Source organism: Gorilla gorilla, chromosome 15, assembly GCF_029281585.2.
Source record: "Gorilla gorilla gorilla isolate KB3781 chromosome 15, NHGRI_mGorGor1-v2.1_pri, whole genome shotgun sequence".
Taxonomy (NCBI): Eukaryota; Metazoa; Chordata; class Mammalia; order Primates; family Hominidae; genus Gorilla; species Gorilla gorilla.
Window position 1 is genome coordinate 111671925 of NC_073239.2, and position 25445 is coordinate 111697369.

The 25445-nt window shown below is 45.4% G+C and overlaps 1 protein-coding gene across 1 annotated transcript; it reads left to right on the plus strand.

The window, feature by feature from the left end:
- The first annotated feature begins 5940 nt into the window (after positions 1-5940).
- On the plus strand, positions 5941-6723 carry LOC101123958 (small ribosomal subunit protein uS2B-like). Its single transcript, XM_019009356.4, has one exon. It carries the CDS (start codon positions 5941-5943, stop codon positions 6721-6723), a length of 783 nt encoding a protein of 260 aa, XP_018864901.4.
- The last annotated feature ends 18722 nt before the right edge of the window (positions 6724-25445 follow it).

Below are 25445 nucleotides of genomic sequence, written 5' to 3' on the forward strand. Positions count from 1 at the left end.
TTTAGTCCAGCCTTGAAAACACCTGGAGGCCGGGCACAGTGCCTCATGCCTGTAATTCCAGCACTTTGGGAGGCCAAGGCAGGTGGATTACTTGAGGTCAGGAATTTGAGATCAGCCTGGCTAACATAGTGAAACACTGTCTCTACTAAACATACAAAAATTAGCCAGGCATGGTGGTGCGTGCCTGCAATCCCAGCTACTTGGGAGGCTAAAGCAGGAGAATCACTTGAACTTGGGAGGTGGAGGTTGCAGTGAGCCAAGATTGGGCCACTGCACTACATACAGCCTGGGTGACAGAGTGAGACTCCATCTCAGAAAAAAACAAACACAAATAAAACAACAACAAAAACCTTGAGTGGCATCTGGTCCTGCTTCTTACCCAATATAAGGATCATTCTACGAATACAGCCTCTGCCTGGACACATCCAAGGACAGGAGGCTCATTACCCAGAAAGACAGCTAACTGGCCAGGCACATTGGCTCCTGCCTATAATCCCAGCATTTTTGGAGGCCAAGGCGGGCGGATTGCTTGAGCCCAGGAGTTTGAGACCAAGCTGGGCAACATGGTGAGACCTTGTCACTACAAAAAATTTAAAAAATGAGGTAGAAAGATCACTTGAGCCCCAGAGGTGGAGGCTGCAGTGACCCATGATAGTGCCACTGCACTCCCACCTGGGCGATGGGAGTGAGACTCTGTCTCAAAAAATAAACAAATAAATTTAAAAAAAAAATAATAAGATAGCTACCAGTAGTAGGAGCATGGACTCTGAAGTCTTGAACACTGACCCACCCTTTATTCTGATTTATCATCCTTAAGCCTTGGTTTCCTCATCTGTGAAGTGGATGAACTATTTAGCTGTGAGGACTATAAGAGATATATCTTTACACAGTGACAGGAATGTAGCCAGTGACCAATAAATGCTCACTTTTACACTTAGCCCTTATTGCACCCAAATTTACTCACCCATGACTTCAAAATGCTATACTTTGGCATTACAGCTTTTTCTATCTGAAGGCCCCTGAACTGTTGGCAGAGAATGCTCAATAATGATCATTTTCTCTCTCTGGTTTTCAGCTCCTACATCTGTAAAATAGAGACTGCCACTCAATCAAAATGTAGAAACCCTTATCCATGCCAGAGTTACAAACACCAGACGTGTTTGGTGTTTGGCCTGCACATTTTTCCTCTCAGAATTCAAATCTAATGTTTATTTTTGGGGGGAACAATGATTCCATTGAATAATGTTCATTTTTTTAAACCGGCAGATTTCTAAAATTAGGAGTTCTAGCATCTCTTGAAAAATAAAAGATTAGGCCAAGCACGATGGCTCATGCCTGTAATCCCAGCACTTTGGGAGGCCGAGGTGGGTGGATCACCTGAGGTCAGGTGTTCAAGACCAGCCTGACCCACATGGTGAAACCCCAACTCTACTAAAAATACAAAAGATTAGCTGGGCGTGGTGGTGGGTGCCTGTAATCCCAGCTACTCGGGAGGCTGAGGCAGGAGAATCACTTGAATCCGGGAGGTGGAGGTTGCAGTGAGATGAAATCACACTATTGTACTCCAGCCTGGGTGACAAAAGTAAGACTCCATCTCAAAAAAATAAAAATAAAAGTAAACAAAAGAGAAAAGAAAAGAAAAATGAAAGATTGGGCAGTACTGGGTCTATTTTGTTCACGGTAACAACCTGGGTGATCTGAGCAGTGCTGTGCCCTATACATGGGACATGTGTGTCCAGTGCCCCAGTGCACCGCAGTCCCTACCAGTCCCTATTGCCCCACTTCACTCACTTGTATCACTTCTGGCTCCTGTAGATTTGAATTTACAATTCTTCAGCTGCCTGGGCTCTCTAACTCCTCCCATCGCTCCAAGTCTATGAATCCTGAAAACCATAAGTTACTACTGAAAGAGGAAACTTCCTTGATAAATTTCTAGAGGTGACTCTAACTAGTGTGATTTGCTACAGCCAGTACTTAGAACGGAAGATCTCCTTGACTCTGGTTTCATTTTAAAACAAGGGAAGGTAAATCTCTCTTAAAGAAATTCATAGTCAACTTGTTAAAATTAAGGAAAGGGTACTTTGATTTGCAAAGCGCATGAAGACAACAGGGCAGATCCAGGGCTAAAGAAAGGAAGGGGAGGCTGGGGCACTGACAAGGACCTGGTGGTCTAGGACCCGGGGCCTACTCATGCAATACCAATGTATCCCAGCTAGGGGCCCCGGATTATTTTTACCAGGCCAAGGAATCCTTCAGGAAGTGGGTGGTTGGGGGTTGTGGTTGGTGGGGGTGTGGGGGCTCAGCGGCGCCGGTATCATGCAGACACAAAAACTGAAAAAAAAAAATCCTTTCTATCTTGGAGATAAAATCGGCCTCTTCCTTGTTAATCTCTGCAGGACTTGTACATACATCAGACAAGATTCTCTCCCCAAAGCACCTCTCAGTACAGCCCATGCAGCATGGAAAATAACCACGATTCAGACAGAGCTGGCACTTAACCACTCATACAAGCTCAGGCAAGCTACCCAGTGTGCCAAACCTCAGTTTCCTCATCAGAAAAAATGGGTATAACAATGACACCTACTTTCTAGGATGGCTACCCATGTGTCAATCGGCATCTATTCCAACTCTTTCACTTTATAGATGATAACACTGAAGTTTGGGTGGGATGATTGACTTGCAGCCTGTGCCTGCCTTGGAGGTTCCTAATGCTGCTGGGATGTAAACCCATTAATGACATCCAAGGGAGACCTCCAGTACAAACAAGGGGGTGCTACTTAACCAGGAAAAAAAGACGAACACAGTAGCACTCAGTGTGGCCCAGTTGCAGTGAGATGGATGTGGACCCAGTGCTGTGAAGGGCCTGTTTTGTCACTCTAGGTCAGAACCGCAACATGAAGCACTGCGTGTTTGCCAAACTGATGAAATGAGAGCAATTTGGCAATTGTCTGGAGAGCCAGGAGAAATATTCATTATCTTTGTTCATTTTTAGCTTCTCCTCTGGGACTTTCTTTTTCTTTCTTTCTTTTTTTTTTTTTTTTTTTTTTTTGATGGAATTTTGCTCTGTCTCCCAGGCTGGGGTGCAGTGGCATGATCTCCGCCCACTGTAACCTCCACCTCCCGGGTTCAAGTGATCTTGTACCACAGCTTCCCGAGTAGTGGGATTACAAGTACCTGCCACCACACCTGGCTCATTTTTGTGTTTTTAGTAGAGATGGGGTTTCACCACATTGGCCAGGCTGGTCTCAAACTGCTGACCTCTGGTGATCTGCCTGCCTTGGCCTCCCAAAGTGCTGGGATTACAGGCATGAGCCACCACGCCTGTCTAATTTTTGTATTTTTAGTAGAGACGGGGTTTCACCATGTTGGCCAGGCTGGTCTCAAACTCCTGACTTTAAGCGATCTGCCCGCCTCGGCCTCCCAAAGTGCTGGGATTACAGGCATGAGTCACTGTGCCTGGCCATCTCCAGGACTTTTACTAAGAATCCAATCTTGTAGGAAAAAAAATTGAAAGAATTAAAAGCAGTAATATAAGTGAACTCCCTATGTTGACTGAAAAATGCTTTACAAATGTTTTCTAGGATTATGTGGAGTAATGGGTCGGACACTGAGTCTCCTGAGGGCCGGGATGCCGCTGATGTTCCCTGGAGCATTAGGCATACCCGTGAATGACAGAAGGTCACTACAGGCCCAGCAATTGGGACATGCAGAGAAACCAGGGCACCTTTGCAGTGGTGTTTAGGAGAAACCATGTAGCAAAGGTGAAAATGTTCACGTCACAATGTTAAGTGAAAAAAGCAAAATAAAAAATGCTAGAGGTGATAATCGAATGAGAAGAGAATGAAAGTGGCTATGTCAGAATAGTAAGATTAGGGCACACTTTAAATTTTCCTCTTTATGATTTTTTTTCAGGTATTTATTTATTTATTTATTTAGACAGAGTCTTGCTCTGTCACCCAGGCTGGAGTGCAGTGGCATGAACATGGCTCACCATAGCCTTGACCTCCTGAGCTCAAGCAATCCTCCCACTTCAGCCTCCTAAGTAGCTTGGAACACAGACTCACACCACCATGTCTGGCTAATTTTTTTAAATATATTTTTTATAGAGACAGGATCTCACTCCGTTGCCCAGGCTAGTCTGGAACTATTTGCCTCAAGCGATCCTCCCGAGTTGGCCTCCCAAAGTGCTGGGATTACAGGTATGAGCCACTGCCCCCAGCCCTTTCTGTGATTCTTATAATACATACATAAAGCAGAGAAATACTGTTTTGTGCTCCTCAGTTTAAACTCAGACTGGGAGCTCTTTGTCTAGCCACGGACTTCCTGATCTTTTGTAATCAAAGCTACGTACTGAAGACTGGCTCTGTGCTGTCTAGGCACCATGCAAGGCACATTCCGCCATGCTGAAGGGGACCTTCGATCCTTACAACAGGTCTCAAAGGTAGAGATTAGTGTCACAGCTTCTAAAGATGGGAAAAAGGAGACAGCAAGGAACTTGCCCAGGGTCCCATGGCTAAAAAGGGGCAAAGTTGGGGTTGCATCCCAGGATAACCTGTAGACAATCTGGTCTCTTTCTAGCACCTAGAGTCCACCAACGTGCTGGGACATGGGAAAGGATGTTAACTGGCTTTGAATGACAGAACCAAAGGTTCTTCTTCTTCAGCTCATATAGTTCTGATGCTTCTGATAACCTCTAGAAAAAAGTCCATTCTTTTTAACAAAGAGAGAGCAGTCCTGAAGGCAAGAACCCTCCCCAAATAAAAAGACTGAGCTAAAATGGGGTAACATAGCCACTGTGCTATGTTCTCATCCATCATATTCACCATCATTGGTGTTTTCTCTGCTGCTTTCATCTCCATATGCAAATGACACTTGTTTTCCATTTACTGTAGCGATGTAAAAATAGATTCCTCTTCATCCCTCTTCCTTTTCTGCGAATTTCAGAATGTGCCTCTTTGAACATACATTTTAGGATTCAGAGCTTCTGGGACTTCAGATTTAACCACACCTCCCATACATCCCTGCGTTTTGAGATTTTCTTTTTTGTTTGTTTGTTTGTTTTTTGAGACAGAGTTTCTCTCTTTTCACCTAGGCTGGAGTGCAATGGCACGATCTCGGCTCACTGCAACCTCCACCCCTGCCGGTTCAAGCTATTCTCCTATCTCAGCCTCCTGTGTGGCTGGGATTACAGGCACCTGCCACCATGCCTGGCTAATTTTGGTATTTTTAGTACATACGGGGTTTCACCATGTTGGCCAGGCTGGTCTCAGACTCCTGACCTCAGGTGATCCATATGCCTTACCTCCCAAATTGCGGGGATTGCCAGGTGTGAGCCACTGCGCCCGGCCGATTTTGAGATTCTCTATTACAAAATACAGTAGAGCTTAACTGGGCAAATATGGTCCAAACATTCCATCATGAAAAATATCATGTGTTGCAATATTATAAGGTCAGCATAGACCAATGTTTTCCAGAGGATCTGTGCCACCAAAAAATCACAAAAATAGAGACAGAGAAGAGCATACTGTACTGGACTGAGAAACCGAGGGCGTCCCAATAATTCAAGGGATCCATTCTGCCCAAGTCGACATCACTGCCCCGTCATCACAGGCTTTCAGTCTGTTACAGTGGCAAAAGCAATTCAGCTTTTTTGATGGTGCAGAGCTTCAACCATTTCAACAAATAAAGGGGCAGGGTGTCATGTTCTGGAAAAGAAGCATGCAGCTAGATTTAGGCATTTTTGCTCCTCAGAACTACAAAAATGAGTCTGCACACAACCATCCTTCCAAACTTGACTCATCTTTGCAAAGTCTCCTTTTAAGTACAAAAAAATGGCATTGCCCGTTAATTTTGAAAAGATAGCCTTTCCGCGCTACCTACAGAGGGGTCCATACAGCATCGTTCTGGATTCCCGTCATAACTTAAAGGGAAACTTTCACAATGTCTGGAGCGCTTGATGTCCTGCAAATGAAGGAGGAGGATGTCCTTAAGTTCCTTGTAGCAGGAACCCACTTAGGTGGCGCCAATCTTGACTTCCAGATGGAACAGTACATCTATAAAAGGAAAAGTGATGGCATCTATATCATAAATCTGAAGAGGACCTGGGAGAAGCTTCTGCTGGCAGCTCGTGCTATTATTGCCATTGAAAACCCTGCTGATGTCAGTGTTATATCCTCCAGGAATACCGGCCAGAGGGCTGTGCTGAAGTTTGCTGCTGCCACTGAAGCCACTCCAGTTGCTGGTCACTTCACTCCTGGAACCTTCACTAACCAGATCCAGGCAGCCTTCTGGGAGCCACGGCTTCTTGTGGTTACTGACCCCAGGGCTGACCACCAGCCTCTCACGGAGGCATCTTATGTTAACCTACCTACCATTTCTCTGTGTAACACAGATTCTCCTCTGCGCTATGTGGACATTGCCATTCCGTGCAACAACAAGGGAGCTCGCTCAGTGGGTTTGATGTGGTGGACGCTGGCTCGGGAAGTTCTGCGCATGCGTGGCACCATTTCTCGTGAACACCCGTGGGAGGTCATGCCTGATCTCTACTTCTACAGAGATCCTGAAGAGATTGAAAAAGAAGAGCAGGCTGCTGCTGAAAAGGCAGTGACCAAGGAGGAATTTCAGGGTGAATGGACTGCTCCAGCTCCTGAGTTCACTGCTACTAAGCCTGAGGTTGCAGACTGGTCTGAAGGTGTACAGGTGCCCTCTGTACCTATTCAGTAGTTCCCTACTGAAGACAGGAGTGCTCAGCCTGCCACAAAAGACTGGTCTGCCGCTCCCACTGCTCAGGCCACTGAATGGGTAGGAGCAACCACTGACTGTTCTTAAGCTGTTCTTGCATAGGCTCTTAAGCAACACGGAAAAATGATTGATGGAAAATAAACATCAGTTTCTAAAAAAAAAAAAGAAAAGATAACAATGTCCTTCTTTGCAAGGCTTCTGTGAATTCAGTCCTTTCTCCCAGTTTCACAGGCAAATATGGAAAGGGACTCAGTTGAGGTGACTAATCCTCAGAGCCACAGCCCCCCAATTCCAGGGGCTTGGAAATGCTGGGATCACAATTGAAGGCTTTGAACTTCCACCAGACACCACCACCAGAGCTCACTCCATCCGCAAATGCTATGTACATTCTTGGCCACAAAAACACTTCCAGGACAAAAAAATGTTTCAGAGTTCAGAACTATTCAATCCCATATTTGTTCTCTACGAACAAACGATGCAGGAAGAAATGGAAGAAGCTGAATCTCTCTGAGGGCACACTTTATTTTGCCCTGATGAGAACTTAGTAGCATCTAAGTGCTTCCCAATCTGACAAGGCCATGCTACACACTCCAAGGACTATTGCTGAAGTTGGCTGTTCACCTGCAAAAATACTCAAGGACCAGCAAGGCAAAGGTGATCTTCCCAAAACGGTCCTCCAGGCTGGAACCAGCTGTGGTTTCCATTCTGCAACACCCTGCCTCGCCCCACATTCTAGACATTCTAGTGGACTTTGAGAGAGTGGTATCAGGGAGATGTATTTGCCAACTCTTTTTTCAAATTTGGCAGATGAGGCCCATGTCTTTTCCACGGGCTGTCTTCTAGAACCAACTGTCCTTCATTACTGCATGTTTACCTGCTGTATAGCAATCTGTCACCCCCACTGGTCCCTGAGGCTGGGAGTATGGTGTGTGTGGGTGTTCTCTGGGGCAGCCTGCAAGGCTGGGTGTGGAAGAGGATGTGACACGGCCTCTGCCTGGGCCCTGCTGACCTAGTCATTCCCTGTTTGTCTTCTCTGGATCTCCTTTGGGCTCTAAGGAGAGGCACTCAGGGTGAGTGGCTGGGTCCATACCTAGCCTCTGAAGGCCTTCTTGCTCCACAGCCAAAGCCCCAGGGAGCTGGGAGGGCCTGGAGCCCTGGCTGGTCAGGCCCAGAATGTTTTATTTTTATGTAAATGCATTTAAGCTTCAAAACATGAAATGATTTAAAGAAATATGAAGTAGGCCAGGCGTAGTGGCTAACGCCTGTAATCCCAGCACTTTGGGAGGCTAAGAAGGACAGATCACCTGAAGTCAGGAGTTCGAGACCAGCCTGGCCAACATGGTGAAACTCCATCTCTACTAAAACTACAAAAATTAGCCAGGCGTGGTGGTGGTCACCTGTAATATCAGCTACTTCAGAGGCAGAGGCAGGAGAATCGCTTGAACACAGGAGGCGGAGGTTGCAGTGAGCCGAGATCACATCATTGCACTCCAGCCTGGGCGACAAGAACAAAACTCTGTCTCAAAAATAAATAAATAAATAAATAAATAAATAAATAAATAAATAAAAATAAATATCAAGTAAACCATGGCACAGGTGTTAGGCTGATGTGGAAAGTATGGATGGTTGATGTTTGGGTCACACTGCCTAACACCAGGCCTCTGAGTTTTTCAAACTAATTGCCCTTCCATGGCCTGGGTTCTGGATGCTGTTTGAAGTTTCTTCCAAGCCACCAGCTTCTCTGGGGACTGAAATTCTTTTGTTCTACAGGACCTGCCTGGCTTGAAGTCTTTTGCTCAGGCTAATCTATCCCACTTTAAATCCTATAGCACTGCAGAAACTCAACGACAAAAAAAAAAAAAAAGAAAAAAGCTGGCCAGTGGCAGGAAAATACCTCTAGAAGTTAAAAAGCAGCCAAACCCTTGGTAAGAGGATTAACTCAGCCACTGGAAGGTGAAGCTTTCTGAAGATGACATCTGGAGTCAGGAGGCAGGCAGGCCAGGTGGGCTCCTAATACAAACGGAATGCAAGCTTGGAGCTCTGATGGAGATCCAGAGGGGCTGTGGATAGAATGCTCAGCAGTCACTATTACAGCCTGCAAGCAGGAGGTGCCAAAAATCTGAAGTTTCAGGGAAGGAAAAAGGCAATGGGAATAAAAGCAGCTCTCTGTGAGGAGATTTTCGGTGGCCTCACTCCCTCCTTGCATTCCAAACCTGTTATCCATTGTGTGTTAAAGAGCACTTTCTTCAGGAGGAATCCCCTTAAGCTCTGCTGACAAGTTAAAAGGAGTTTTGCTGGCTGATAGGTAGAGAAATTGATGTGAAATTCACTAGCATCAGTGGAAATTGCAAAGTTAAATCTCCAGATCAAATGCTAGAATTGTAATTCTGGCTTATAATAGATCAGTACCCTTTCAGTAATATTGTGTGCATCTGTTGAGAGTGTTTTTTGTTGTTGTTTTGTTTTGTTTTGAGACGGAGTTTCGCTCTTGTTGCCCAGGCTGGAGTGCAGTGGCGCCATCTCGGCTCACCTCAACCTCTGCCTCCCAGGTTAAAGCGATTCTCCTGCCTCAGTCTCCTGAGTAGCTGGGATTACAGGCATGCACCACCACGCCCAGCTAATTTTGTATTTTTAGTAGAAACAGGGTTTCTCCATGTTGGTCAGGCTGGTCTTGAACTCCCAACCTCAGGTGATCCACCTGCCTCAGCCTCCCAAAGTGCTGGGATTACAGGCATGAGCCAGTGAGCCACCACGCCTGGCCAAGAGTGTTTTTTTTTTTTTTTTTTTTTTTTTTTTTCTGGAGACGGAGTCTCACTCAGTGGCCCAGGCTGGAGTGCAGTGGCGTGATCTCTGCTCACTGCAACCTCTGCCTCCCAGGTTCACGCCATTCTCCTGCCTCAGCCTCCACTAGGAGGGATTACAGGTGCCCGCCACTATGCCTGGCTAATTTTTTTGTATTTTTAGTAGAGACGGGGTTTCACCCTGTTAGCCAGGATGGTCTCAATCTCCTGACCTCGTGATCCACCTGTCTCGGCCTCCCAAAGTGCTGGGATTACAGGTGTGAGCCACCGCACCCAGCCTATTTTTTAAAAGATCATTTGGCTGCTATCCATCAAATACCCAAGGATCCTGAAAAAGATAGTCTGAGACAAAGACTATGCATCCATTCTCTGGTTCCCTAAGCTGTCTGTCTGTATCCGGTTAGAATATGCAAAGCTAGTTCCTAGGCCACAGGAACTTCTTACAGAAATGCCTTTTTATTAAATCCCACCAAAATAATAACATCCTTTGCTTCTAAATCAGAATGTCGTGGCATCATTAGAAAAATCCTTATGCTACTTAATATCCTCATGAGTAAGGATCTTTGTATTTGTCACATTTGAATCAGGGATTAAATTAATAGTTTGGTATGTTTCCTTTAATCAGACAAGTGTTATATAATCCATACTATTTCTCTTTTTTACTTTGGCTTCCAGGAAGCTCAAAGTTAAATAATCTATTTACCTGATTTTGTTATATATTATGTCTGTTAATCAGGTCTCTCTTTGCTTGCAATGGCAGATATTCAACTCAAATTAGCTTAAGCAATAAAAAGGGGGAGACAAATCTTACTGCCTCCTATAACTGAAAAGTTGAAAATTTCAGAGTAGATCTGATCATAAAATCTTAGATTAGGGCAAATCAAAGGGATATAGGGGCCAACCACAAAGGGCTTCCAATGAGCAGAGCTGGAACAATTGGAACCACAAAATAAATAATATGGAAATATAACCCAAAATGTAAAACACACATATGTGAGTCCTCACTTATATAAATAAATGATTTAATAAATACGCAAATAAACAGGGACAAGAAACAAATCTTCCTTATAAAAGAATTTCAAATAATATGTGTACATACTCCCTTTGTAGGAAGTAGAGCTTAATTCCCACTCCCTTCCCTCCACCTTGAGGTTGGGCTAGATTTAGTGGCTTGCTTCCAAGTAGTGGAAGAGTATGGGAAAGAGAGAGAGTAACTTTACCATGGAGCAACCTGGCAGATACTACCTTAACCATGAGATGAAGGTTAACATCACCAGTGATGGGTCATGTTGATATCATGAATCTCCCGAAATGAGAAGACAAGAAGGACGCCTCACTTCCATGGTTTCCTTTCCAAAAATCTACAACCCCAGTCTAATCACGAGAAAAACATCAATTTTGGGAATATTCTACAGGCTACCTGGCCAGTACTCCTCAAGACTGTCAAGGTCATGAAAAACAAAGGAAAGACTAAGCAACCATCCTAGACCAGGGGAGACGGGGGAGACATGATTAAATACGCAACATAGTAACCTGGATTAGAAAGAGGATAGAAAAACTGACGAAATCCAAATAAAGCCTGGAGTTTAGTTATGTACCAATAATAACGTACCAACGTTGGTTTTTTATTTGTGACAAATATACAATAGCAAGGTATAATATAAGGTGTTAACAGTGGGGGAAACTGAGTGAGGGATATATGGGACTCTCTGTACTATGATTTTAATTGGCTATGGATGCTACAAAAGGATACCACAGACCGACTGGCCGAAACAACAGATGTTTAATTCTCATGGTTCTGGAGGCTAGAAAGTCTGAGATCAGGATGCCAGCATGGTCGGTTCTGGGGAGGGCCCTTTTTATGATTTGCAGATGGCCATTTTCTCCTGTATCCTATGTGGCAGATGAGAGTAAGAAAGAGAGACAGAGAGAAAGAGAGAGAGATCCCAGGTTTCCTCCTCTTTTTATAAAGGCACAAATCTCATTCATGAGGGGTCTACCTTTATGACTTAATCACTTCCCAAAGGCCCCACCTCCAAATTTCATTACCTTGGCTTCCACAGTGTGAATTTTGGGGGAACACAAACATTTAATTTACAGCAACTATCTTTGCAACTTCTCTATAATTTTTTTTTTTTTAGACAGAGTCTCGCTCTGTTGCCCAGGCTGGGGTGCAGTGGTGCAATCTCAGCTTATTACAACCTCTGCCTTCCAGGTTCAAGCAATTCTCCTGCCTCAGCCTCTGGAGTAGGTGGGATTACAGGTGCCCGCCACCACACCTGGCTAATTTTTGTATTTTTTTTAGTAAAGACAAGCTTTCACCATGTTGGCCAGGCTGGTCTTGAACTCCTGACCTCAAGTGATCCGCTGGCCTCAGCCTCCCAAAGTGCTGGGATTACAGGCATGAGCCACTGCACCTGGCAAGTAAATTTAACATTATTTAAAGAAAAAAAAAGTTAAAAATAACAAAGGGACAAAGAAAAATAAATAATTAAGTGGTAGATTTAAATCCAATCATATCAATAATCACATTAAATGTTAATGGCCTAAACACTCTAATTAAAAGGTAGAATGGTCAGAATGGATAAAAGAGATGTACTTTAATTATAAAGACAGATAGACTAAAAGTAAATCGTAATAGAAAATTTACCGTATACAAAGTAACCATAAGAAGGGTAAAGTAATTACATTAATGTCATGCAAAATACATTTCAACACAAAGTATTAATAGAGATAAGTTACATATAAACACACCTATTTAATCTTAAGTAAAAGCCTATATGAGATCATCTTCATTAATTGATACGAGATTTGTTGTTATTCTAGTCCAATATTTGCCTTTTTCTCTTTTATTTGTCACCTTCACTCCCTCGCCCCCAACATAACCAATTTTTACAACCTAGTATTTAGTATTTCTCCTCTCCAAATATTTCTTCATGCTTTTAAAAGTTCTTTTTTTATTTTTTATTTTTTGGAGACAGAGTTTTGCTCTTTTTGCCCAGGCTGGAGTGCAATGGCGTGATCTCGGCTCACTGCAACCTCTGCCTCCTGGGTTCAAGCAATTGTCCTGCCTCAGCCTCCTGGGTAGCTGGGATTACAGGCATCTGCCACCACACCTGGCTAATTTTTTGTATTTTTAGTAGAGTTGGGGTTTCACCAGGTTGGCCAAGCTGGCCTCGAACTCCTGACCTCAGGTGATCCACCCACCTCTGCCTCCCAAAGTGCTGAGATTACAGGCTGAGCCACCGCGCCTGGCCTTAAAAGTACTTCTAAATAGATGACACACATATATACACATGTATATATACATCTCCAAATAATATTGTCTTTGTTTTAGGAAAAATGAGTTTATACCATACACATTGTATCTCAGCTTGTTTTTAGACTTCCCCAGGTTTCCAGATGTAGCACTAACTTATTATTTTCATTTTTAAGAATTATCCATTATTATAATTATTCGTGAATTGTTATAAACTATTAAGAATTTTCCATAATTTACTCAACACTGACCATCCACCCTTACATTACTTGTATGATAAGGATTGCCAGCTATGAAATTCTGGGTCAAAGAGACGTTCTGTAATTTTAAAACATTTTGCCAGGTTACTTCCCCAGAAGGTTGTGATAATCTGCGTGCCCGCCAGCAACGTACTCGGGTACCTTCTTCCCTGCACAGGAAGCAGACTCCGTCCATACAACCTGATAATCGTCCTCCCCATCCCATGGTGGGTGCAGTGGCAGGCCTGACGGGTTTCGCCCAGTTGTCCAGGGGCACCTGGCTCTCTTGGTTGAGGTAGCAGCCCTGAGGCCCACAGACCCCCAGTTCCTGCCCGATCTCTTCCTTCAGGTCCCAAATCCCTGGTCAGGGTCATGTGTGTGAACCTGTCTATGTTCACCCGGGTCGAGTGCTCCTGGAGGGAAGCACCCAGCTCTCCTGCAGCTCACCCATGCACAGTCATGGGTTGAAGGGGATGAGAGGCCAGCATGGGATCCAATGAGACGTAACCTCCTCATGGGGTCCGGTGTCTCCTCCTGGCAGACTCTGCTCTCCCTGACCTCACATTCATCTTTGCTTACCCATTGCCGGCCTGACTGGCCTTAGACCCACGACAGACTCCGGGTCAGCGCACTGTTGAGCTGGTTCCCATCACTGTGTGAGGCCTGATGCCTGTCATCAATCCCGTGCAACACTTAGCGGTTCTACACCTCTGCCTGCACCCTGATTAATCCGCTGCAATTGCTCCACCGCAGCTTTCTGTAAAAACAAAAACGTTCAGTCTTGATTGTATTAATATATGTTCATAAGAGCTGTGACTAGGGGTAGCCTTTAAATGGTGTCTTGCAACGGTTATGCCTAACTATAAACTGGAATTCACTGATGCAGTTTTGCAGCAAGTCAATTCAGCAAACATGTATTGAGCACCTATTGTTTGCTCTCTCAATAGTAATAATTCTCTTTTATCATGACAAAGAAAAGGGAAAGTCTTGAGGTAAGGTTTTTTTTTAAGTAGTTTATGTTGTTGTTCTACCAATTTCATATCAGATTACTCCTCTAAATATCTGTAATGAAAATAAACCTTTTATTAGGTGATAAGATGAGTGACCCCAGTGAGCTAACAGCTGTCATAAATAGTTTTTTTGTGCTGACTTCCTAAGGATCAAGATCTAACTAATTTTCTAATGCTGGCTCTCCTTTTTAACAAAGTAAAAAAACTCTAACACACTAACACAGATCAACATCTTCAGAATTTCAACAACAGTTTAATTAATTTATACCTAATGCTTTTCAGGTGAGTTGGCATAGGAAAACAAACAAACAAAAAAGTTAATACACCTAATGCTTAGACTTGCAAATATTTGAGAGGCATTCTTCTTTCTTTCTTTCTTTCTTTCTTTCTTTTTTTTTTTTTTTTGAGACAGTCTCGCCCTGTTGCCCAGGTTGGAGTGCAATAGCATGATCTCAGCTCACTGCAACCTCCGCCTCCTGAGTTCAGGTGATTCTCCTGCCTCAGCCTCCTGAGTAGCTGGGATTACAGGCCCACACCACCATGCCCAGCTAATTTTTTGTATCTTCAGTAGAGACAGGGTTTCACCATGTTGGCCAGGTTGTTCTTGAACTCCTGACCTTGTGATCCACCCGCCTCGGTCTCCCAAAGTGCTGGGATTACAGGTATGAGCCACTGTGTCTGGCCTCTTGTTATCTTTCTAAGTAAAAAATAAGGAAGAGTGAGTATTATTGTCCATCTCATGAAATTTTTTTTTTTTTTTGAGATGGAGTCCTGCTCTGCACCCAGGCTGGAGTGCAGTGGTGCGATGTCGGCTCACTGCAGCCTCTGCCTCCCGGGTTCAAGGGATTCTCATGCCTCAGCCTCCTGAGTGGCTGGGACTACCAATTCTTGTACAAAATACAGAAATTAGTAGAGATAAGTTTCAGCATGTTGACCAAGCTGGTCTCAAACTCCTGGCCTCAAGCGATCTGCCTGCCTCAGCCTCCCAATGTGCTGGGATTACAAGTGTAAGTCACCGTGCCCAGCAGATCCCTTAGAAATTTTAAAACTTGTCTAAGTCTTTGATGCTCCTCTCATCGAAAGGTGGGGTCTCATTGCCCTCCCCTTGAATATGGGCTGGCCTTAGTGACACTCTTGGAAGTGACCCTTCTTGATTTTTAGGGGAGGTTCAGTCATAAAATGTGATATAGATTCTATCTTATTCTCTCTCCTTAGGGTCATGTGCTTTGGGATCCCTGAACTACTGTAAGGACCACAGCTACCTTGAAGGCGTCATGCTGGAGAGACTATGTAGAGTCCACACAGAGACAGAAATACCTAAGGAGGCCCATCTGCCCAGATATTTGAGCCTTTCCGACCCAAAAGCCAGACACATGAGTGGGCACCCTTCAGTTGGTTCCAACCCCAGCCACCATCCAATAGCAACAGTGTGTGAGAGACAGTGAAAACCACCCAGCTGAGCCCAGTTAACCCCCGGAACTACGAGAAATAATTACATGTTATTTTAAACTGTGATGTTTGGAGTGATTTGTTATGCAGCAATAAATAGCTGGAACATTCTAGGTAAAGAAATAAATAGCAAAGTCATCCTGCTCATAGAACTCACAGTCTGTAGGGAGACAGACTCGGTCTTAATGCAACCTAAGCTCTCTATGGAAGGTATTCAAGTTTCAGAGAATGCACAGGGGCAGGACTGCATCTGACTTCCAGATTTGAATGTCAAGGAATCTCATATCTTATGTTTATTAATTTATTTAGTTAGTTAGTTTTTCATTTTTGAGACAGGTTCTTGTTCTGTGGCCCAGGCTGGAGTGCAACAGTGCCATCACAGCTCACTGAAGTCTCAACCCCTCAGCCTCAAGCGATCCTCCCACCTCAGCCTCCCAAGTAGCTGGGACCACAGGTATGTACCACCACCCCTAGTTAATTATATATTTTTTAAAAATTTTATTTAATAACAGCTCTAATCTGCAACAAACAAACAAATTCCTGAAGCCTACAGAATCTGGTTGGCTTGTGTGTTATATTTGTGCAACAAACAACCAGCCCAAATAAGCTGATAATTGTCACTTAGAAACACGCTTAAAGATTGAATCTCTTTACTATTCAGTTTATATGCCACCTCATGCTCTGAACATTTTAGCATGGATTTCAGAAACTCTTCTAGATATTGCAAACTTTGTTAACTGGAAGCTTGGGAGGCAACTATCTCCCACTTCACAATCTGACCTGAGAGAAGGAGACAAAACCAACCCTGTAAGCAACCTGTTCTAAGACAAGCAATTTACACCATCCTCATGGAATCACAGGCCAATCCTGGGAGACAGAGCTTGTTATAGTCATTGTACAGAGGCAGGAACCAAATATTAGGGAAAAGCCATCTGCCCAAGGTCAGCAAAAGATAGGCGATGTCTCAACCCTCTTTCTGTTTATGGACTGAACTGTGTTCCCCCAAAAGATGTAAAGTCCTAACCCCCAGAATCTCAGAATGTGACCTTATTTGGGAACAGAGTTAGGACAGCTGTGACCACTTAAGACAAGGTCATACTAGAGTAGGATGGCCTCCATACAGTATGAATGGCATCCTTAATAGAAGAAGCAGGGAGGCCAGGCATGGTGGCTCATGCCTGTAATCTCAGCACTTTGGGAAGCCCAGGCAGGTGGATCTCTTAAGGCCAGGAGTTTGAGAACAGCCTGGCCAATGTGAAGAAACCCCATCTCTACTAAAAATACAAACATTACCCAAGCATGGTGGTGCATGCCTGTAATCCCAGCTACTCAGGAGGCTGAGGCAGGAGAATCACTTGAACCCAGGAGGTGGAGGTTGCAGTGACCCAAGATCACACCAATGCACTCCAACCTGAGCAACAGAGAGTGACTCTGTCTCAAAAAAAAAAAAAAAAAAAAAAGGTTAGAAGAGAGAGGGACACATACTGGGAGAAGATACCATGTGAAGACAGAGGCAGAGACTGTGGTGATGCAGCTGTGGGCCAAGTAACACCACAGCACATGGATAAGGCAAGGAAGCATCTTCCCCTAGAGCCACCAGAACAAGCACAGCCCTGCTGACACCTTGATCTCAGGCTTCCAGCCTCCAGACTGAGAGAGAATAAGTTGCTGTTGCTTATGATGCCCGCAGTCTGCGGGACTTGGTTGCAGCAGCCCCAGGAAACTGATGCTGAGCTCTGAGCCTAAAGGGCGGATCACACAGGCCTGATCTGACTGTTCATCTTGACCTTGACCCTGTAAGGGAGGAGAAGGTGTGCAGTGCAGAGGTTAAGGACTCACTTTGTGGTCACTCTGGGCCAAGCACTCACCATTGCACTCGGCTGTGCTAAAAATGGTCTGAGATGGGCCGGGTGTCCCTGTGCCAGGAAACTGTTTTCTAAAGAAAGGGCTGGGAGTAGTAGTTGTTGTTGTTCCAGTGTGAGCTCCATCACAGGAATTCTTGTTTCTCTGAAGGATTTTCCATATAAATGAAGACATTTACAAATTTATCTAGATTAATTGGGTGTGGCTGCTGAACAAACAGGGAAAAATCCCATAATTGAGCCCTGGGCCCTGGAACAACAAGGACCCTGTGTGCAGTCCCACACACAGAAGAGAACGAGAAAGGGAAAGAAACCCAGAAATAGGAAAAATATCTCAGGGCATAATCCCAAAAGAGGCAGCTGGACTCAAAGGTCACCCTAGAGGTGTGGGTTTAAAATCTAGGTGCCCCAAACTCGACTCGGGGGTTCCTACCTCCTGGCCTTCCTCCACTCCTTTCACCCCTATGTGCGCACGCACGCACGCACACACACACACACAGACACACAAACACAGACACATGCAGACACACACACACCCACACACCACACACACTGACACATGCAGACAGACACACATATACACACCTTATACACACAGACACGCCCACAAAGACAAACACAAACACTAAACACAGACACAGACATACAGATACCCTTGGGAACAGAAATAACTAGACATTTTAAAGCCTTTTTAGAAAAACACATTGGGCTGGCGCAATGTCTCACACTGTAGTCCCAGTTATTAGGAAGACTGAGCCAGAAGAATGCTTAAGCCCAGGAGTTTAAGGCTACAGTGAGCCATGATCATACCACTGCACTCCAGCCTGGGCAACAGAGCGAGACTCTGTCTACACACACACACATACACACACTGCACGTTGCATGTATTCATTCAACATCCAGTCCTGTGCTAGGTGATCTCAGCTGCATTATTGTCTTGCTTTTTCCCCCACAACAACCCTCCAAGGCAGTTGTTACTTTTCCCATTTTGCAGACAGAAATACTGAACCCCAGAAATATTAAGGGCTGGTTCAAGATTTCACAGTCGGCAAGCAGCCCAGCAGGAAAGCTTATCCCTCTCCTGAGCTCCAGATCCCAGGCCTGTTTCTCAGCAAACAGAAGAAGCCCACACTTATTCCATCAACAGTTACAGGGCTCAGGATAAAACAATGACTGAAACACATAACCCGTCTCCTCAAGGAGCTTACGTGTCTCATCATCTAAGAGTCCACACTTCTCCAATGACTCATGTCCTTCCCAGGGACAGAACTCACCCAACTTGACTGTGCATGAGAATTCTGGGGTGTAGGGTTCCCGTGCATGTTAGTTCTGTAGGTCGGAGGTGGGGGCAAGACTGCATTTCGAGCAAACTTCCAGGTGAACCTAATGTTGTTGGCCCTTGCACCACACCCCGTGCAGCAAGGCTGTGTGACATCATGAAAAGAGGAAGAGGGTTTTGCTCATGTCCCATATCAGTTGCTGAATATTTTTCTTAATATCAGCCCTGGTCACCTGACTGGTGAGTTTGGGAAGGGAACTGGCAGATATAGTGGCCATTTCCCCATGGAAGCATCCCGTTCTGCTCCCTGGGCTCTGCAGTTATCAGGATGGTCTGTGCCTGGATGGGTAAGTGCCTCTTCCTGGCATTCCATCTTAGGATACCCCCAGCCCAAAGAGATAGACTGCATCTTCCAGTATCAGCCTGACCAATATGTCAATTTCCCAACTGCTTTACTTGGTAATTTATTTTATTATTATTATTTTTTGAGACAGAGTTTCGCTTTTATTGCCCAGGCTGCAATGCAATGCTGTGATCTCCATTCACCGCAACCTCCGCCTCCTGGGTTCAAGCAATTCTTCTGCCTCAGCCTCCCAAGTAGCTGGGATTACAGGCATGCGCCACCACGCCCAACTAATTTTGTATTTTTAGTAGAGATGGGGTTTCTCCATGTTGGTCAGGCTGGTCTCAAACTCCCAACCTCAGGTGGTGATCCACCCACCTCGGCCTCCCAAAGTGCTGGGATTACAGGCGTGAGCCACTGCGCCCAGCCTTTTTTTTTTTTTTTTTTTTTTGACAAGTCTCACTCTGTCGCCCAGGCTGGAGTACAATGGCATGATCTCAGCTCACTGCAACCTCTGCCTCCCAGGTTCAAGCAATTCTCCTGCCTCAGCCTACCGAGTAGCTGGGATTACAGGCATGCGCCACCATACCCAGCTAACTTTGCATTTTTAGTAGAGACGGGGTTTCACCATGTTGGCCAGGCTGGTCTTGAACTTCTGACCTCAGGTGATCTGCCCACCTCGGCCTCCCCAGGTGCTGAGATTACAGGCATAAGCCACTGCGCCAGGCAGGTAATTTTTAAAAATTTATTATTTACCATTGATTGATTGATTGAGATGGAGTCACACTATGTTGCCCAGGCTGGTCTCAAACTCCTGGGCTCAAGCAATCCTTCCACCTCGGCCTCTCAGTGTGCTGGGATTACAGGTGCAAGCCACCATGCCCAGCTTTAGTAATTTCTTAATTGGTTCCAAACTGTGGCAGTGAAGAGTTATTAGGTTGAACCATGTGAAATTGCCCATTGTACAATCATTTAAAACCAGTAAAACATCGTTAATTTGGTACATTTCAACCTAGTATTCATTGGGCACCCTGAAATCCCAAAACTCACTGGTGGTTTTCAGACTTAGATTATATCAAAATCACCAGAAATTTGGTAAAAATATGAAGGCCCAGGCCCTATCCTACTTTAATCAGCTTGGGCCTCTGTGTTCGGCCTGGGCCTTCTAGGTGGTTCTGCAGACAACAAAGGTTGAGGAGCCCTAGCTACAAGGTAAGCACAATACTAAGTGTTATGTTTCTTTCTTCTTTTGTTAAACACAGACATGAAAAATTAAATTGTATTACAATTAAATAAATTATATTAAAAACAAAGACAATACATACTCAAAACTCATCACTTCCTAATTATTTTACCATATTTTACCATCACCTGTTCCTTGGGGCTCCCTGCATTGGTGGTGTCAGTGTGGTGAAAGTAATGTGCAAACGTGGGCTCCTGGCCACCCCTCCCCAGCTCTGCATCCGTGACTTCATGTTACTTGCTTGAGATCATCCGTGCAGAGAGTGTTTACACCACGGAATTCAGCACACACTACAAATCAGGGCTCATTCCCGCCTCCCCAGAAATCGGTTGTTTAACCAATGTCCATAGTCATCCCCATTTCACAGATGAGGAAACTAAGGTATGAGGAGCAGACGACTTTCCCAAGGTCTCAGAGCCACAGTTTGAATCCAGACAGCTGACTCCGGAGCCCAGGATTTTAACCAATGTATACGTTATGCTGTGTCTCTTCCTAGGCTTGTGGTGTGTGTCTCTACCCACCTTCCTGGAAAGGGATCTCCCTGCAACAACTGGTCTCCCTGCCACCAAAATCTCGCTGCTTCTCCAGCAGCCTAAAGAGCAAACATAAATAAGGCTCTGGGGTCTCCAGCAGGACAACAGCCAGTGGCCTCTGATGGGTCCGGCTCCTCTGTTGGGAGTGGGTGCTTTGGTGCCCCAAGTCCAATCTCTTGCAGATCTCCCCACCAGTGAATGTCCCAACAGCTGCATATACACATACTAAGCAGGTTAAAATAAATATGTGGGTGCTATTGAAGGTGGAAAGAGAAAATGTGGTGAGAGAGGGAGTTTGGAGGTTGGAGGGGAGGCAGGTCAAGTTTTGTCTTTCAGATGAGGTGCAGGCCGGGCACAGTGGCTCATGCCTCTAACCCCAGCACATTGGGAGGCTGAGGTGGGCAGATTACTTGAGGCCAGGAGTCCGAGACAGCCTGGGCCACATGGTGAAACCCTGTCTCTATGAAAAATACAAAAATTACATGGGCGTGGTGGTGTGTGCCTGTAATCCCAGCTGCTTGGGAGGCTGAGGCACGAGAATCGCTTGAACTCGGAAGGCGGAGGTTGCAGTGAGTCGAGATGGCGCCAGTGCACTCCTATCTGGGTGACAGAGTGAGACTCAGTCTCAAACAAACAAACAAAAAACAGATAAGAGGCCATTGGCCAGATACCTGGAGAGGTGGCAGGCAGGCTTTGTGTCCTGGCTGGCAGTACTAACCACCCCACCCACCCCAGCAGTAGCCTCTTCGTACCTTGAGACAGCCAGGAAGGAGAGGGGAGGGAAAGCCTCCCAAAGGTGGGGGAGATTTCAACAGCCGGGTTTGGCCCCCACCTTTCTCCTTCATTTTCCTCTCCAGAATGTTGGGCCCCTTTTGGTTCCACCTCCCACTTCCAAATGCCACCCGCACTCAGACCCAAGAGGAGGGAACACCTGGGACCAAGAACTCTCTGGGATGACTCCATTTTTATTTAACAAAATAAAATATCGGAAAAAAATTAAGGTCACAACCAGTATATGACATAGTGTTAACAGCAGGATTATGGATTTTTTATTTTCCTCCTTTTGGCTCTGGTTTACCATTGTTTTTTTTCTCTACAATGAGCATGTGTGTTTTTTTCTAATGATAGGAAACAAGTTGTTTTTTGAGACAAAGGAGTAGGAAGAGGAGGGGAAGAAAACAGCAAAAGAAATCATCACAGCAATTACACAACTACAGGATAAAAAAAAAAAATGCTTTCATGGCTGGGGGCAGTGGCTCACGCCTGTAATCCCAGCACTTTGGGAGGCCGAGGCGGGTGGATCACCTGAGGTCAAGAGATCGAGACCATCCTAGCCAACATGGTGAAATCCTGTCTCTAAAAATACAAAAATTAGCTGGGCGTGGTCGTGCATGCTTGTAGTCCCAGCTGCTTGGGGGGCTGAGGCAGAAGAATCACTTGAACGTGGGAGGCAGAGGTTGCAGCAAGCCAATATCGCACCACTGCCCTCCAGCCTGGCAACAGAGTGAGACTCTGTCTCAAAAAGAAAAAAGAAAAAGAAAAAAATGCTTTCACATTAAATAATACACTGCTTCCTTCCAATAGCCCTGCAAGGATGCAGCAGAGACATTGTTAATCCAGTGTTAAAAATGAGGAAACTGGCCAGCCGCGGTGGCTCACACCTGTAATCCCAGCACTTTGGGAAGCTGAGGCAGGTGGATCACCTGAGGTCAGGAATTCGAGACCAGCCTGGCCAACATGGCAAAACCCCGTCTCTACTAAAAATACAAAAATTAGCCGGGCGTGGTGGCACGCACCTGTAGTCCCAGCTACTAGGGAGGCTGAGGCAGGAGAATCGCTTGAACCCGGGAGGCGGAGGTTGCAGTGAGCTGAGATAGCACCACTGCACTCCAGCCTGGGTGACAGAGTGAGACTCCATCTCAAAAAAAAAAAAAAAAAAAAAATGGGGAAACTGGCTGGGTATGGTAGCTCACACCTGTAATCCCAGCACTTTGGGAGGCCAAGGCAGTGGATCACGAGGTAAGGAGTTTGAGACCAGCCTGGCCAACATGGTGAAACCCCGTATCTACTAAAAATACAAAAATTAGCCAGGCGTGGTGGCACCCGCCTGTAATCTGGAGGCTGAGGCAGGAGAATGGCTTGAACCCAGGAGGCAGAGGTTGCAGTGAGCCGAGATCCAGCCTGGGACAGAGTGAGACTCTGTCTCAAAAAAAAAAAAAAAAAAAAAAAGGGGGGAAACTGAGGGCTAGAGGCTGTTGGTATCCAAGATCAAAGAGAGATTCCATGGCAGAGTCAGGGCTGGTCTCAAGGTCTTTCAGCTCTACAGTCTCCTGCCATTGAGCTGAGGGTGCTCTCTACACAATGGATATCTTGCGGAGTCCAAGACAGCCTCTCCTTACCAGCCCCAGGTCCAGAGAAAGGACTCCTCCCAGCCATGTGGAATAAGGCACCTATGCCTAACCATAGATCCTTTAGGCCATGGGGCAGTCTGACTCGAGTAGGGGAGATCAGAGTTCACTCTGTTAGGATCTGGAATTAGGTCGTGGAGAAAGAGATTGATGAGACACAAAGAAAGGAGAGAGACTTTGTCTTGTGGCTGGGTAAACATGTGTTTCCCCTATGGCTTGGAGAACAGAGAACACTAGTCTCCAGGAACATTAAAAAGCAAGAAGAGGCACAGGAAGCAACAGAGATGAGATGAGAGATAAAGAGAGTCTAAGTGGCCTCCTAAGCTCTTTATCAAACTTACCTTTGTCCCTGCCTACATCCTTATAATAAATGCCATTGTCGTTGTTTTATTAAAGCTAGAATGAGTTAACATCTGCTACTTGAGGCCAAAATGCAAATGAATAATATGTTCATTCATGGATGTACCTCCCCCGCACTGACCCCCAAACATCACCCTTTAATATTCTAGAAGGAGGTCTAACTTCACTTCAAGTATTTACCTTTTGTTTTGTTTTGTTTTTTGGGTCGGAGTCTTGCTCTGTCACCCAGGCTGGAGTGAAGTGGTGTGAGCTCATTGCAACCTCCGCCTCCCGGTTTCAAGTGTTTCTCCTGCCTCAGGCTCCCAAGTAGCTGGGATTACAGGTGTGCGTCACCACACCCGGCTAATTTTTTGTATTTTTATAGAGGCAGGGTTTCACCATGTTGGCCAGGCTGGTCTCAAACTCCTGACCTCAGGTGATCTGCCCACCTCGGCCTCTTCAGATGCTGGGATTACTGGCATGAGCCACCGCACCTGGCTATTTACCATTATCTTTAATGAAAAAATAAATAGCAGATATAATATTTATTGGTGAAACCCAGAAGCAATTCCGTTAAAGAAGGAAACAAGCATCCATGCCATCAACACTGTCATATTCACTAAGTGCTAGAGGACCTAGTGAATGCAACAAAATAAGGGGGAAGAATAAGAGAAACAAGCACTGGAAAAGAAAAGGCAAAATTAGGCTGGGCTCAGTGGCTCACTCCTATAATCCCAGCACTTTGGGAGGCTGAGGTGGGAGGATCGCTTGAGCCCAGGAGTTCAAGACCAGCCTGGGCAACATGGGGACATCTCATCTCTGCAAAATATACAAAAACTAGCTGGGCATGGTGGCACATGTCTGTAGTCCTAGCTACTAGGGAGGCTGAGGCTGGAGGATCCCTTGAGCCCGGGAGACAGAGGTTGCGGTGAGCCTAGATGGTGCCACTACACTCCAGCCTAGATGACAGAGGAAAAAAGAAGAGGCAAAATTATAGTTTTTAGATGATATGATGGTCCACCTAGTAAATTCACAAGGCCAACTGAAATGCAAGTTGAACCAGTAACAGAGTTTTGTAAGATAGTAGGGTATAATATAAGTAACCAAAAGTCAATTGTTTATCTGTATGTCAATAAAAATAATTTAAATATGTAATGGGAAAAAATCCCATTAACAACAGCAATAAGAATTGTACAATATTGGCCAGGTGCAGTGGCTCATACCTGTAGTTCCAGCACTTTGGGAGGCCAAGGTGGGCGGATCACGAGGTCAAGAGATAGAGACCATCATGGCAAACATGGTGAAACCCCGTCTCCACTAAAAATACAAAAATTATCTGGGCGTGGTGGTGCACGCCTGTAGTCCCAGCTACTCAAGGAGGCTGAGACAGGAGAATCCTTTGAATCCGAGAGGCGGAGGTTGCAGTGAGCTGAGATCATGCCACTGCATTGCAGCCTGGGTGACAAAGCAAGACTCCATCTCAAAAAAAGGGTGGCCGGGCGCGGTGGCTCACACCTGTAATCCCAGCACTTTGGGAGGCCGAGGCGGGTGGATCACGAGCTCAGGAGATTGAAACCATCCTGGCTAACACAGTGAAACCCTGTCTCTACTAAAAACACAAAAAAGTTAGCCAGGCTTGGTGGCACGTGCCTGTAGTCCCAGCTATTCGGGAGACTGAGGCAGGAGAATCGCTTGAACCCAGGAGGCGGAGGTTGCATGAGCCGAGACTGCACCACTTCACTCCAGCCTGGGCAACAGAGCAAGACTCTGTCTCAAAAAAAAGAACAAAAAGAATTGTGCAATATCTAGGAATAGACCTAATGAGTATTGTGCAATATCTTTGTGTATAAAACTTTGCTAAAAAAAAAAAAAAAAAAAAGGGGGGCCGGGCGCGGTGGCTCATGCCTGTAATCCCAGCACTTTGGGAGGCCGGGGTGGG